The 16,187-nt window shown below is 41.3% G+C and overlaps 1 protein-coding gene and 1 pseudogene across 10 annotated transcripts in view; one reads left to right on the top strand and one right to left on the bottom strand.

The window, feature by feature from the left end:
* Nucleotides 1-3,194: 3,194 nt before the first annotated feature.
* Nucleotides 3,195-5,189, top strand: LOC100469978 (annotated as a pseudogene).
* Nucleotides 5,190-7,721: 2,532 nt separating this feature from the next.
* The window catches only part of LOC100469722 (zinc finger protein 69 homolog), a 36,140-nt gene continuing 27,674 nt past the window's right edge, over nucleotides 7,722-16,187 (bottom strand). For 7 of the 10 annotated variants that reach the window (XM_034650035.1, XM_034650050.1, XM_034650054.1 and 4 more), the window contains 4 exons: nucleotides 14,948-15,074; nucleotides 14,554-14,652; nucleotides 11,933-11,977; nucleotides 7,722-10,521 (listed from right to left, as the gene is read on the bottom strand). In XM_034650035.1, coding sequence (XP_034505926.1) covers nucleotides 9,392-10,521; nucleotides 11,933-11,977; nucleotides 14,554-14,652; nucleotides 14,948-15,074 — 1,401 coding nt within the window. In that variant the 3' untranslated portion in view covers nucleotides 7,722-9,391. The remainder of the gene's footprint in view (nucleotides 10,522-11,932; nucleotides 11,978-14,553; nucleotides 14,653-14,947; nucleotides 15,075-16,187) is intronic. The other 3 variants (XM_034650058.1, XM_034650060.1, XM_034650065.1) reach the window with 3 other exon arrangements.

Raw genomic sequence — 16,187 nt, 5'->3', positions numbered from 1 at the left:
GAGGTCCCTTAAAAAGTTAAAAATTGAACTACCCTATGACCCAGCCATTGCACTACTGGGTATTTACCCCAAAGATACAGATGTAGTGAAGAGAAGGGCCATATGCACCCCAATGTTCATAGCAGCATTGTCCACAATAGCTAAATCGTGGAAGGAGCCGAGATGCCCTTCAACAGATGACTGGATTAAGAAGCTGTGGTCCATAAATACAATGGAATATTACTCAGCTATCAGAAAGAACGAATTCTCAACATTTGCTGCAACATGGACGGCACTGGAGGAGATAATGCTAAGTGAAATAAGTCAAGCAGAGAAAGACAATTATCATATGGTTTCTCTCATCTATGGAACATAAGAACTAGGATGATCGGTAGGGGAAGAAAGGGATAAAGAAAGGGGGGGTAATCAGAAGGGGGAATAAAACGTGAGAGACTATGGACTCTGAGAAACAAACTGAAGACTTCAGAGGGGAGGGGGTGGGGGAATGGGATAGACTGGTGATGGGTAGTAAGGAGGGCACGTATTGCATGGTGCACTGGGTGTTATACACAACTAATGAAGCATCGAACTTTGCATCGGAATCCGGGAATGTACTGTATGGTGACTAACATAATATAATAAAAAAAAATCATTAAAAAAAAAGAAATAGGAAAGTTGAGGACAATCTTTTTAATCAAGTGAAACGAGTAGGCATTGCTGGGTCGAGCTTGGAGATGGTTTCTGCCTCCTCCCCAGTATAACCTTCTGTAGCCAAAATGTAACTTCCAAAGTCAGGAAAGCCTCTCTTCAACCCTTTCACACATGGACCTAACTTCAAATGAAGTTGTCAGTGCAAGGTATGCTGCTGGGGGGAGTGAAGCAGAAGAGATTCCCAAGACAGTAGGACCATGTTCCCCCAACATTTCATTCTCAACACCGTGGGACTCGAATTTTAGAAAGCAATGCCCTTTCCCCAAAAAAGCTATCCCAAGAGGTGTAGGCATTTGAGGCCCATTCGTATACAAAACTCATTGATACCTTTCATCCTTCTCCAGGGATATCTGTATCCATGGAAATGCTGTTAAGCACAAATGATCTGTTTGCCTCGCTTTCCATCTTTTCCTCCTTCCTCTTTCAGAGCATGGGATTTGTCCCTCTAACATGGCACCGATTACAGTCTACCATATAAGAGTCTATATGATAAAAGTGTTTCTCTGTATGACTTCTCTCTAGAGCCGGGCCGTCCAATGAAGTAACCATGAGCCACATGTGGCGCTCTTGAACACTGAAAATGTGGCTAGTCCAAAAAGATGTACTCTAACCACAAAATACTAGATTTTGAAGACTTAGTACCAAAAGAAAAAAAAGGAATGAAAATAACACAAAATTTTTTATATTGATTACATGTTGAAATTATAATATTTTGGGTATATTGGGTCAAATGAATATATTTTAAAATTAATTTTACTTATTTTTAATGTATTAATGTAGCTTCCAGAAAATTTTAATTACCTATGGTTCACATTTGTATTGTGACTCATATTATATTTCTCTTGGACAGTGCTGCTCTAGGGCATCAGAGCCTAAGGGCAGGGAATTTATTTTGCTCATTTGTGTTCCTCACAGGTGCTACAACAATTATTAACATAATTTTTACATGATCAAGAGAAGCCCATTGACAGTATACTGCATTTGAAAATATTTTCTTCCACATATTAACATCAGCCTCTCTTTAGCCAATCACCTATTTCTGGTAATTGAAAAAGGCATTGCTGGCTTAGGGAGAGCCAAAGGAGATGGAAGAGGTTGAGGGAGGTGGTAAGAGTTAAGGATGTCAGACTGTGCTAAGGATGTAAGACTGAGGCATGCTTATACTAAAAACAGGCAGCTTCAGATGTAGGACATTTGAAGCCTTGAATCAATTAGGGCTTATTCATTTATAAGAGATTGAAAACCCAGGGTTCAACCTTCAGGTGAGGCTTGATCAAGGGATCAAGTAGTGTGACCAGAATTGAGTTTTCTGTCTCCATTACTTGGATCTTCTGTGTTTGCTCCATTTCTAAGCAGCCTCCTTCCTTTTCCACTGCCAGTAACTTCCAGGAATATAGCCTTCCAGATTTGTGTCTAATGGCAAAAAAGGAAGTCTATTTCCCTAATACCTCAAAGATAAATCCAAAAATTGTCCCCTTAACCCTAATTAATCAAACTGGGGTTATAAGCTTGCCTTAGCCAGAGTCTTCCAGAAAACATAGCCTAGAGCAAAGACTAGATTTTTTTTCTTTTTCTTTTTGCAAGTGCAAACCCATATAGTAGCAAGGATAAGAAAAGGAAGTAAAGCAAGCAACAACTTGAGCAGATTGAAGCAGTGTGCTATTGTGTGGCTATGGCTTCATGTTGACCCCATGGTCTCACACACCTATTCCAGAGTAATAATATAAACTCAAAACCTCATGTTGTCAGTCTTTGATTTTAAAAATCCTGTAAGATAAGTTCTATCTCTTTATTTAGTAAATTCAGCCAGAAATTCAAGTGTTCATCCAAGAAGGCATAAATTGTGTGTAGTATTTCCTGATGATGTGACACAAATTTAATCTGGGAGGGTAAGTAGGAGCTAACTGAACAAAGAAATTAGGCAGAAGGAAGAAAAATAGCACGGTTGAGGACCAGAAACCATGAAATATATTGTATGGAATATTTACAGACTATAAGATCTTTATGACTGGAGCAAAGTATGCTTGAGGGGAAATTTGGGAGCCATTGCCAGAAAAATAGGTAATACTCTATGCCAAGTGTGTTCTGCCTTAAGAATACAGAAGATGAGGGGCGCCTGGGTGGCACAGCGGTTAAGCGTCTGCCTTCGGCTCAGGGCGTGATCCCGGCGTTATGGGATCGAGCCCCACATCAGGCTCCTCTGCTATGAGCCTGCTTCTTCCTCTCCCACTCCCCCTGCTTGTGTTCCCTCTCTCGCTGGCTGTCTCTATCTCTGTCAAATAAATAAATAAAATCTTTAAAAAAAAAAAAAAAGAATACAGAAGATGAAGTTTACCTTCAAGTTATGAGAACCCACTGGGGGGTTTTAAGCAATGTGATTCAATTAATTAGATTAAGTTTGATGAAATATGTGTTTTGGAATGATCACTTTAGCAGCAGTGGGGGGGATGGAAAGATCAGTCCAAGTCTGGAGGTGAGGCAGAAGTCTGAGCAGGTGGTATATTATGGCTGACATGCAAAATCTGGTAGAAAGACTGGACAGGGCAGTGGGCCACCTGGAGGCAGCATCCCATGCCTCTGACATGCACTGTGGGTACAGAGACAGTGCTCTGAGAGCAGGAGCCGTACCACATGTGCAAACATTTGACTCACTACTTGCCGGTCCTATGACAGAGCACCTGCAGATCAGTAAAGACATTGGGGGAGATGTGTGGAAACACGGCAGATGGTCCACACAGGTCTGAAGTTGGAGCAAGCTCTCTTGGTTACAGCCCCTCAGTGCCAGCAGCCAGCAGGCTTTATAAGCTTTCCGATTTGTTGGCAGATCCAAGAAGTGGTAACCTTCCGGGCGAACCGAGGCAGCAAGTTGTTCCATCACCTGTCAGCTGTCAGTGAAAGTATCCAGGCCCTGGGTTGGGTGGCTGTGGCTCCCAAGCCTGGTCCCTATGTGAAAGAAATGAATGATGCTGCCATGTTTTATACAAACTTAGTCCTCATGGAGTACAGAGATGTTGATGAGAAGCATGTGGACTGGGTCAAAGCTTGAGTGTATGGACAGAGCTACAGGCTTACATTAAGGACTTCTGTCCCACTGGACTGGCCTGAACCAAAACAGGGCCTGTGGCAGAACAGAGTGGATTGCCATCTGGGCCTTCTGCTGGATCGGGTCCCCCGCCTCCCCCACCAGACTGGCCCTCCTCACCAAGTCCCCACCATTCAGGCTCGGATGAGTCTACTTCCCACTCGCACTGTTCACACAGATTAATCCGGGGGAGAGCATCTGAAACATGTATCTGAACATGTATCTGATGACATGAAGACTCACAGGAACGCTGCCCTGAAGGCTCAGAGTGGTCCAGTACGAAGTGGCCCCAAACCGTTCTCTGCTCCTAAACCAGGAGTCAGCCCATCCCCCAAACCAACCACAAAGAAGGAGCCAGCTGTACTTGGACTGGAGGGCAAGAAGTGGGGAGTGGAAAGTCAGGAGAATGTTTCCCACCCAATGACTGATGACACGGAGCTGAAACAGGTGGCTTACATATACAAGTGTGTCAACATGACATTGCAAACCAAGGGCAAAATTAACTCCATTATAGTACATAACTGTGAGAAACTCAGTCTGGGGTTTGATGACATGGTGGGCATTATGGAGATAATCAATCGTAGGGATGTCAAAGTTTGGGTAATGGGTAAAGTGCCAACCATTTTCATCAACAAAACAGATGGCTGCCACATTTACCTGAGCAAGAATTCCCTGGATTGCAAGATAGTTACTGCCAAACCTCCTTCTTTTTAAAAAGATTTATTTATTCGAGAGAGAGAAGAGGAGAGAATGGGGGGGAGAGACAGAAAGAGAGAGAGAGAGCAGGGGGTTGGGGCAGAGGGAGAGGGAAAAGCAAACTCCCCACTGAGCAGGGGGCCTGATGCCGGGCTTGATCTCAGGACCCTGGGATCATGACCTCAGCCCAAGGCAAATGCTTAACTGACTGAGCCACCCAGGTGCCCCAGTGCCAAATCTTCTGAGATGAATGTCCTCATTCCTACAGAAGGCAGTGACTTTAATAAATTCCCAGTCCCTGAGCAGTTCAAGACCCTATGGAATGGGCAGAAGTTGGTCACCACAGTGACAGAAATTGCTGGATAAGCGAAGTGCCACTGGCTTCTTTGCCCTCGCCCTCACACCATGGGATAAATCTGTATCAAGACGGTTCTTTTCTAGATTTCCTCTACCTTTCTGCTCTTAAACTGCTTCTCTACTTTGAGAAGCACAGCTACCTGCCTTCACTGAAATATACCTCAGGCTGAGATTTGGGGTGGGAGTGCAGGTCAGTTGATCTTCTGCGGGAAGGTGCGGCTTTTCCCTCCCGGCTCCACCACACCGCCAGCCCGTCCTTAAGGAGCCGCCCACCAGGACTGGCGTGTTCTAGCTTTCAGCCTTTGGGGGCCATGGGACCAACAGTCTTTTGGGAAGAATAAAGCAGTCCCCAGGGATTAACAGATCAGAATGTTCCCACAAGTTCATCTTTTTCTAACAATGAGCATGAAGGTAGCGGAGGCTGGTGTGATTCTAGCTGGTTCTTCTAACCAAACTAATTTTTCACTGTGGACAAGTGAGGCAGGGATTGCCCCAGACCAAAGGCTGAAGCTTGGCCAGCTAGCATTCCAAGCAATGTGGTTTCCGCTAAGCGTTCCTTTTATTCTGCTTCCCGTCCTGGGTCGGCCTGAGCCTGAGGGTAGGTTCTCCTGCGTCAGCTGCTGTGGCAGCGCCTGCGCCCAGGCCAGTTAAAGGAGTCTTGGCCCCTTCCTTTCACTGGGATCCCTGCCCAGCACCTTCCTACAGAGACGACTTAAACAAGATTAAAAAAAAAAAAAAAGAAAACACACCATTCCAAGGAATCTGGAATTCCTTCCTCCTTCCGTGCTAGGTGCCTGCCCTCTACCTTCACTGCCTCCTTTGCCCTGTCATGCTCAACTGCTTCGGTTTCTGTCCGGGCACCTAAACAAAGGACTAAAATCTCCACTGCAGCCTGGTTTTAGGTCTTATTAAGAATCTCGCACAGCACTGCTAATGTAAATGACAGTTTTTCTCTCTAGGACACTTACCAAAATATGCAACTTTTTGGGGGGGAAGAGAGACTGTCCTGTGACTTCTACCCAGTTCCTGAGGCCTGTGGAAATAAATCTTTATGTACCTAAAATTATGCAGAAAATAGAATCAAATTAACACCAAACTTGAAAAAAAGAGATGAGTCCAGATATAGAACAGCCAGTTGGAACCCTAATTAAGCAGTTAGGATGTGCTAACAGCCTAATTAAAGAATTGACAATGGGAATGGAGAGGAAGATAGTAAGGAGATCCCAAATAGAATATATAGGACTTAATGGCTGAGGGTGATGGATGAGGAGGAAGTTTAAACTGGAGAATTGCATGGAGGGTGGTACCACTCACTGGATTGAGGGTACAGAGTTTATTGAAAAGATTATGATTTGAGTTTTGGACATACTTTGAGGTGACTATGGGATACCCAAATGGGGATATTCAGTAGGACACTGAATAGAATGTTCTGGAGTTCAGGAGAGATTCCTAAGATATAGATGTAGGTTTAAAAAGAGTTATACATGGGGCATCTGGGTGGCACAGTCATTAAGCGTCTGCCTTTGGCTCAGGGCGTGATCCCGGCGTTCTGGGATCAAGCCCCACATCAGGCTCCTCCACTGGGAGCCTGCTTCTTCCTCTCCCACTCTCCCTGCTTGTGTTCCCTCTCTCACTGGCTGTTTCTCTCTCTGTCAAATAAATGAATAAAATCTTAAAAAATAAAAAGAGTTAAGACAAAATGTGTAGCTTGAGAAAAGAACATGCCTAAGGACACAGCCCCACGGAAGAGCATTTACGTGACCAGCAGAGGGAGAAGTGCCTGTAAGATAACCAGAATGAAGAAACAGGCAATAATAGATTAAACCAATGGATAGGCTCTAAAGTTATTAAGACCTCCTGAAGCAGTAGCAGATCTAAGAAATAAAACTTAGAATGGCAAAGAGCAGCTTTGAGTAGCCATTTAGGGCAGGTGTTTGGAAAGCTAGGCTAAACCTGGAGAAAAAATGTTTAAAAACACAACTCAAGTAAAGGACATGAATAATTAAAGGAGACTCTCTGTTTGTCTATAAAGTGAGGAGTTGTTTGTTTTGTTTTTGGGTTTTTTTTTTTTTTAATTTTATTTGTCAGAGGGAGAGGGCACAAGCAGGGGGAGCGGCACGCTGAGGGGGAAGCAGGCTCCCCGCTGAGCAAGGAGCCCGATGAGGCACCTGATCCCAGGACCCTGGGACCATGACCTGAGCCGAAGGCAGAAGCTTAACTGACTGAGCCACCCAGGCACCCCTAAAGTGAGGAGTTCTAATTAAGTGAATTCCTAGACCCTTTCCAGTTCTAAAGTTCTGATCCTATGAGCTGGTGTCAGAGTGAGTTAGGATCCAGAACTCATCTATGAACAGTAACCCTTTCTGCTCTCTTGCCCCTCCAGACATCCCATTCACACCATCTACATGGTTCCACAGAAGTCCTCTGCCTACCTACAGGGGGGCACCTGACCTGGCTGAGCCAGTAAGAGATCTTCCCTAGGATTTTAAGATTGGAAATAAGAAAGAAAAGACAGTATCTTTTTTTCTGGGTGATGGAAACAATGTATGTAAAATCTGGAGCTTATGGCAACTGTGATTTACTACAAGGTGTTTAAAAAAAAAAAAAAAGACACAAAAAGCCAAGGTGAGAGATGGAGAGAAAGCTGCCTGAATTTCCTCAAATGCTTCAGGTCCTAGCTCCAGTCTGCTGTTAGAATGTGTTGCAGCCCATGAATTATAGGATACCCCAATATGCCTCTAACAATACTCCCACTTTGAGACTTAAATAGTCCCCAAATGATTAGTATTATCTGACCAAAGAGTCTCAACTAATCTACTGAGTTTAGTCAGAGCCCATATGGGAAGGAGGAAAATGGGAGATGGAATTATAAAGTAGCACTAGATACAACGAAGCCTCTCAGTGCCAGGCTTTTATTTGTAACTGGAGTAGCGGCTGTGAGATGGAGATCAGGAGAAATCCATTACCATTTCACAGAATCACTAAAACTTTAATAAACGTTTACCAGATTGGAAAATGAATATGTACAAAAGCATGTGGTCCTAGTCTTGATGCTCAGCTTTCACATTAGCAGTGTTAATTAATGCTCTCAATCATTAATTAATGCTCAATAGAAAGTCACACCGTACCTCCTTTCTGTCTTCCTCCATGTGTTACTTATAACTTGCTAACATAGCCATCCTGTAAAAGGCTGTGTGGTTGGTCATCCATGGTACACCCTGCCATCCTGAGTACCCTGACTCAACTGTCAGTGTTCCTCCATTCCAACAGAGGGGCAGCAGCCAAAATTTTACTTGCTAAGACAAGTGTATTGGTCTCCTTAAAGGGACTCTCACTGATCAGGCAGCCCCAGCCTCAGAAGTCAGGGACCGCAGCAGCTGATGGAGAAAGGGCTTCTCCTTCTCCAGCTGAGACTTTGGTGGGCTTGGCTGCTGTCCAGGAAGAGGCAGATTCCTCTCTGGCTCCAGGAATGGCAAGCACCACTCTTCCTGGGGCTGCAGCTCAGCTGTCCTTCTATGCTAAATTACTGAGACAAACCAATACTTCTTTGATGATTGACACAGCAGTTGGTCCAGGACATGCTTCAGCAGCAGGTGGCTCCCACAGTTCTCCATCTTGCTGGTAGGAAAATAATTTGGCCCAACCTCTCTCTGAAGGCCAGTTTGGCAATATCCATCATGAAAATGCACATACCCTCTAGTGAGAGATTCCAGTTCTTGGAATTTACCCTACATAACTACTTACATGTGAAAGAAATAAAAAATGTTTATGACTATTCATTGCAAGAACAGAACAGAAATCCAAAAGTCCATCCATAGGGAACTGGCTAGATAAAGTACATTCAAACCACAGAATACTACGTCGTTGTAAAAAGAATGAGTAGACACTGTATCTACCAGCATGGGATGACCTTCATGATATATGGTTAAGTAATAAAAGTAATGTGCAGAAGCGTTTAAAAAGGAGGCTGCCATTTATGCTTAAAAAGAAAAACTCTGCATTTGTATTCTCTTGGATACAAATACAAAAATCTCTGAAAGGGTGCACACAAAAAAATTAGTTATTAAAAAATGGTGGTTGCCTCTATAAAAAATTTGGTGGTGGGGGATGTGGGAAAAAGATTTTCACTTATATAACTTTCTATGCCTTTTGAGCTTTACACCACTTTTAAGTTTCCCCATTAAAAAAAATAATAAAAGTTTACTTAAAAAATAGAGGTGGTGGTATTTTCAAAAGTTCTTCCCAATTGTTAGTCTATAAATCAGTGAATGCCCATGGAGAATAATTAATCCACCATAAATCAGAAAGATAACAATAATGTGTGCATTCTCCATAATGCTGAATTTAATTTGAAGGACCATTTAATTTCAAGGACCAATTATTCTTGATTAAGTACTTTGTATGGAGGTGTTAGGAGACAGTAGTTATCAACGTACTATTTACATAAGGGGCAAAATTAAAAGCTGGCATCATGATATCAATTTCTCAAATTTGAATCCTGGAATTTAAAAACACAGAATCACTGATTCAGAGCCAGCTTTTGTTCTCATGTAGAATAATCTATTTTCAAACATTATTTCGAAAGGCATTCCTCCTGTGTATCTCATGATGCCGACTCAGTGAGGAATTATAGCTGAAGGCTTTTCCACATTCATTACATTCATAAGGTTTTTCTCCAGTGTGGTGTCTCTGATGTTTCTTAAAGGATGAATCATGCCGGTAGGCTTTCCCACAGCGGTTGCATTCATATGCTTTCACTCCTGTATGAACAGTTTTATGGTTGCTAAGGTGTATCCTCTGCCTAAAGGCTTTCCCACATTCCTTACATTTGTAGGGTCGCTCCCCAGTATGGATTCTCTGGTGATGTGTTAGATACGCTCTATGACTAAAGGTTTTACAACACGCAGTGCACGCATAGGGCTTCTCCCCAGTGTGAATTCTTATATGTTCACTAAGGTGTCTGATCTGTCGGAAGGTTTTCCCACATTCATTGCATGTGAAGGGTTTCTCTCCAGAATGAGTTCTCAAATGCTGGATCAAGCTAATGTTCTGGCTGAAAGCTTTCTGACATTTATCGCACACGTAGGGTTTCTCTCCAGTGTGAGTTCTATGATGCTGATTAAGAGATGAGCGATGTCTGAAGGCTTTGCCACATTCGTCACATTCAAAGGGTTTCTCGCCAGTATGGATCCTCTGGTGTGTAGTAAGGGATGCGCTTTGACTAAAGGCCCTTCCACATTCCTTACACCGGAAAGGCTTTTCACCAGTATGAATTCTCATGTGTTCAGTAAGATGAATGGGTTGTTTGAAGATTTTTTCACATATATTACATTCATAGGTTTTTGTTCTTATGTAACTCGGATGATTAATCAAGTGTAATTTGTATTTGTTCCTCTTTCTAGGTGTATCGCATTTACGGTGCCTCTGCTCTATAATAACATTTGAACCGACAATATTTTCACCAAATTTGTTAGTTTCTTGGCCACTCTTGTGGGTCAGGATGGCTTGTCTCACATCTCTTCCAGGGGTTTTCTGGTGCCTTTCTAAGTCACCATCGTATTTGGAGACTTTTCTCAATGTGGAATAAATGACATCGTCTCTCAGGAACCCTTCCATCATAATGCCATGATATAAGTGTTCCTGTAAAATGTCATTCTTTGCAGCTGATGCATCAGTTTCTGTTTTATTCTTCAAGTCTGAAAGAAATGGAAAAAATGCAAGTAACTCTTATTCATTATGCTTTAAAAAATCAATTATTGAAATGAGTATGAAATAGAAATTTAGATAACTATGCATATAAAGTACGAGTTTTTGATTATAGTTGACCCATGAACAACATGGGGACTGGGATACCAACCCCAGCGCAGTAAAAAAAAAAATCCACATATAACTTTTGACTCCCCCCAAAACTTAATTATGAATAGCCTACTGTTGCCTAGAAGCCTTACTGATAAGTCAATTAACACATTTTTTATGTTATATGTATCATATATTATATTCTTACAATAAAATGTTAAGGAAGAAAAAATACATTTATAGTGTTGTAACAAATCCACATATATGTAGACCTGTGCAGTACAAACCAGTGTTGTTCAAGGGTCAACTGCACAATTAAATATGGTTATGCAACCAGAGGAGGTAATGGGAAGTTAAGAAACAGAAAATAAGAAAAATGTGTGATTTTATATATAGAGTAAAATTTGAGGACTTTAGACCTGTTCTAATACTAAATAATGAAATTTCAGAGCTATGCCTTATGAATACCTTTTTAATCAACAACAACTTTTGGAAAACAATCTCAGAAAGATAAAAAGATGTCCCTCTCTCCACACCAGCAGCAGCAGATGCTCGTTCAAAAATAAGGTCTGAACTAAGAACTTTCATAAAAACATTAAGCTGTCTTTTATTGAAACTTGTATTAATATTTACATTGTTCTATTTTCTTAGTTATTAGTCTGTCTCTAGAAAGGAGACTTGTAAGAAACGCAGACTTTGTTGCTATTATTGCTATGTTCTATGAAAGTATCTTTTATTTTTTTAAGGGGGGTTGGGGAGTCCCAGAAGAAAACAGGGAGAGAATCTCAAGAAGGCTTCCCTCCCAGCAGGGCTTGATCCACAACCCTGAGGTCATGACCTAAGCCAAAATAAAGAGTCAAACACTTAACTGAATGAGCCACCCAGGTGCCCCTGAAAATATCTTTTAACCCTAATATTGTGACTGGCTTTTTTACTTGATAATTTGTTGTACCCATTACCAATATTTCAACTGACAGATCTGTATCCTGAAAGGTATAACGTCTTGTGAGATTTTTTTTGGTCAACACAAAAGTATCATTAGTACTTTCAAATTCTTAATGAGTAAAGGCAATAATAGAGTCTATGTTCTGTAAGCTTCTGATTCTGAATATGGGAGGGGGAAGAGAAGAAGACAGGGAAGGAAAGAAGAAGCCACCTATGTCCCTTCCCCAAATCAGTATCCAGGCCTAAAAAAGGACGAGACTAGTGAAGAAGAGAAGACTCAACTTTAAATGAAGTTGAGAGTTTTTGTTATTGCACTAAACAAAAGATTTTACTAAAATCAAACTGTTATTATTTAAAGGGACTGACCTTCTAGAAGATCATGGCAGCTTTTATTATATTCAGTATTATAAGCTGAAAAAGAGAAAACCCAAGAGAATATATAAACAAATTACTGGAATTAATAATGGAGTGAAACAAGGTGGCTAGCTATAAGATCAATATATAAAATTAACTGTGCTATTACACACCAACAACAAACACAAAACATAAGTTAAAAATATATACCATCTACAATAGCAAAATTTAAGGTCTTCAAGACGAATCTAACAAGAGATATAATATGTAGAAGACCTTTATCGGGAAAACTCTGAAACTTTATTTTAAAAAAAGTTAGGAAATACCAATAAATGGAGCAAAACATTATGTTCTGGATAATAAAACTCAATATCATAGTATTAATTCCCCCCAAAGTTGATCTATAAATTCTATTCCAATCAAAATACCACTGAAGTATTTGTGCGTGCATGTGCGTGTATGTGTGTGTGAAACTGGAGGCACTCGTTCTGTAATTTGTATGGAAGTCAAGAGGCTAAGAATAACCAAGACAATTGTGAAGAACAAAGTGGGAGAACTATCTCTACCAGACATTCAGATTCACTATGAAATACAGTAATTAAGACAGCTTGGCATTTGAGTAGGGCTAGAATAGAAAAACAGAACAGAATAGAGAGTGCCTAGAACAGACCCAAGTATGTAAGGAAACTTGACAGGTAACAGAGTGGCTACTGAATAAATGGTTCCTGGACTGATTATTCTTTTTTTTTTTTTTTTAAATTTTATTTTATTATATTGTGTTAATTATTCTTGTTGAAAAAGTCAAAGTAGATTCTCACCTCATATTACATAAAAAACGATTCCAGGTGAATTAACTTTAAATATGAAAAACCAAATCTTAAAAAATATAATATATATTACATACAATTTTTTTATAAATCAAGAAAAAAGGTAATAGAACAATTGGCAAAGATATAAACAAGTAATTTACATAAGAGAAGTCCAGATGGTCAATAAACATGAAAAGTACGCTCCTCTTGCTAGTAACCAGGAAAACGAAAGGAACAATGAGATACCGTATTCACCCACAAATTTACAATAATTTCGTTTTTTAAAAGATATTTATTTATTTATTTGGGCGGGGCAGAGAAAGACTCTGGAGCAGACTCTGCACCGAGTGCGGAGCCCGACACGGGGCTCGATCCCACGACCCTGAGATCCTGACCTGAGCTGAAATCAAGAGTCGGACACTCAACCCACCAAGCCACCCAGGTGCCCCTACGATAATTTTAAAGTTTGACAAAGCTAAGTGTTGACAAAGAGGCTGAGCTCTGGAAACTCTTAAGGCTTGCTGACGGGAGTACAAATTGGTGCAACTGCTCTGTCGAGCAAGTCAGTAATCTCAAGCGAAATGAAGGCGCATATACAGCATGACCCAACAATTCTGACCCCACTAAACAGCTCAGAAATACTTGCATGTGGACACAAGAGGACGTGTGCAGGAAGACACTGCATCTTGGTAACCCCCAACTTTAGAAACAATATAAATGTATATTAATAGGAAAATGGATAAATAAATTGTGGTTTATTAATTCAGTGGAAATAAAAGAACTAGAACAACACAAATATCAACCATGTTAAAGGAGAAAAGCAAGTCGAAGTAAATACACATCTAAAGAATAAGAACATGCAAAACAATACCATACATTGTTTAGGGATATACACCTGTAATAAAAGTATGAAGACACGTGTGAAAATGACAATATTTAAACCCTGAAGAGTTGGTTATTTCAAAAGGTAAGAGGGTAGCAGGGCTTCAGCTCTTTTTTTTCTTAATCTAGGTAGAAGCTACATAGAAGTTTATTACAATGTTCTTTATGTCTTACTAAACACTAAAATATTTCATAATAAAGCAAAATTTAAGGAGATGGTTAAAAACCATTGACTTAGGGGGGCGCCTGGGTGGCGCAGTCATTAAGCATCTGCCTTTGGCTCAGGGCGTGATCCCGGTGCTCTGGGATCGAGCCCCACATCGGGCTCCTCCACTAGGAGCCTGCTTCTTCCTCTCCCACTCCCCCTGCTTGTGTTCCCTCTCTTGCTGGCTGTCTCTCTCTCTGTCAAATAAATAAATAAAATCTTAAAAAAAAAAAAAAACACCATTGAATTTGGGGAGAAAGTGTCTTGTGGCAATTTCTCTTGCAAGAATTTTCATACAGTAGTTGTTACAAAAAATACAAAAGATACATGAGTTGAAAAGAAGAGAATCAAAGCTGAAATTGTAAAATGGAAGTTGGCAAAAAGTGGAAGTAGAATGCAAGACAGAAAATTAAAGATCTGTCGAATGCAGTGAGAGTCCTGAAAAGAGACATGTTTCCTGTGAGGAGAGACCAGGTACATCTGACTGCTTAGAGAAAGAGGCTTTCAATTCAGAGTTCAGGATACTGAAAATAAGAGGGAAAGTCAAGTTTAACCTTAATGAAGACAAGATTCCCTTCCCTCCAACTGCGGAGAGACTTCTGCAAGGTCAGGTGAAGGACAGGGGTGACGGAGGGAAGGGTGACGTCAGGTTTAGCGCATGCCCTGTCCAGGGGCTGTGGGAAGACTGTGGGGACTCTGGCCTATGTATTAAAATGTACTAGCTGTCTTGGTCTTACCTGACCTGGGATCTCCTGGGCCTTCTTTCTCTGTCATCCATGGTTCTTGCCCTTTCTCCAACTGAGATATCACACTAGGTTTGGAAAGTTGATATCCTGCTTGTAAAGTAAAAAAGAAAAAAGAGCATGAATGCTTATGCTGAGTTCTAAGAACCATCCCCAGAATTTCGTTCTAGTCCTCTGACATTCAGGGTCTCTGAACATGGAGAGGGGCACCACGGAACGTCTTCCTAGTCTAGCTCTACCAAGTACAGCTGTTCCCCCAAGGAATGAGACATCTCTAATGCACAACCCAAGGCCAAGCTCCAGGGAATCTACAACCTTTAATAATTCAGATATAATGACTGTCCTGCAACGGGCAGGTTTTCTGGGTGAATGTTTCACCCATCCTTACCCACTGAGACCAGGTTCCCATAGTTTTCCAGCATCACCTCCCGGTATAGATTCCGGTGAGCAGGGGCCAGGTGTCCCCACTCCTCCTGGGTGAAGTCCACAGATATGTCCTTGAAGGTCAACAGTTCCTAGAATATTGAATATATTCCTTTTCAGACAGAATCCACCTCCATCAAAGTCCAAGGAGTTCTGACAGAATTCTAAGTTCTGAGAGAGTCTACTAGGTTTACCAGGAGCCTCCTCTGACTGTGTTTGAAAATTCTCCAGAGATTACCATAAATAAATATTTAGAAAAACAGATGGTCATAGGTGCCTTAGAAAAAAATTAAGCAGGATAAGGGAGGAACATGGCAAACAACAGTGAGGGGAGAGGAGGATCTTTTATGCAGTGTGGTGGGGGAAGGCCTCTCTAAAAAGGCTATATTTGGTCAGAGACATGAATTCAGTGAGGGAGAGCTATGTGCAAATCTGAGGGGAGAGCATTCCAGGCAGGTACAAAGGACCTAAAGCGAGAGCATCCTTGGCTTGTCTGAAGAACAGGAGAGNTGGTGGGGGTGGGGAGGGAGGGAGAGGGAGAGGCTTTCAGCACATATCATCACGAAACCAATGCATTCCTGCTGAGCTTAATTTCTGGGGCCCCACTGGAGTTTAATACAAAGATGAACAAGACAGTCTAGAACTGTGGTCTAACCCCATCCTAGCTCAAATACTCCAAGACCTAAAAAAGATCAGTGTCCCCACCCCCAGCTGTGGTGGCATGGGCTTTTGTAGTTGGGTTAATCAGAAGTGAACGCCTCAAATAAAAGCTGTATCTCAGCCAGAGCTCAGCCACAGCTCTAGGGGGGATATGAATAATCAGTCCCTCGCCTTGACCACTAGACAGAGGAAAGGGATTAGTCTCCTGGAAATAAACAGAACGAAACAAACAAACTATATTTCATCCCTCACTGTTCTTTAATACCCAATATCTGAACTACTATAAAAACTGTCACACATGTGAAGGAGGAAGAAAATCTAATCTATAATCAAGAAAATAAAAATCAATAGACGCAAACCCACAGGTGACCAAGTCACTGGAATTAGCAGACGGGAAGTTTAAAGCAATTATTAAAATATATGTTAAAAAAAATTACAATAAAGTAATGGAGAGAGGGGCACCTGGTTAAGCATGTGACTTTTTTTTTTATTATTATATTATGTTAGTCACCATACAGTACATCCCTGGTTTCTTTTTTTTTTTT

This window comes from Ailuropoda melanoleuca, chromosome 2 (genome assembly GCF_002007445.2).
Source record: "Ailuropoda melanoleuca isolate Jingjing chromosome 2, ASM200744v2, whole genome shotgun sequence".
Lineage (NCBI taxonomy): Eukaryota > Metazoa > Chordata > Mammalia > Carnivora > Ursidae > Ailuropoda > Ailuropoda melanoleuca.
The sequence above is the reverse complement of the archived record's forward strand: the minus strand, read 5'-3'. Positions and strand labels throughout refer to the sequence as shown.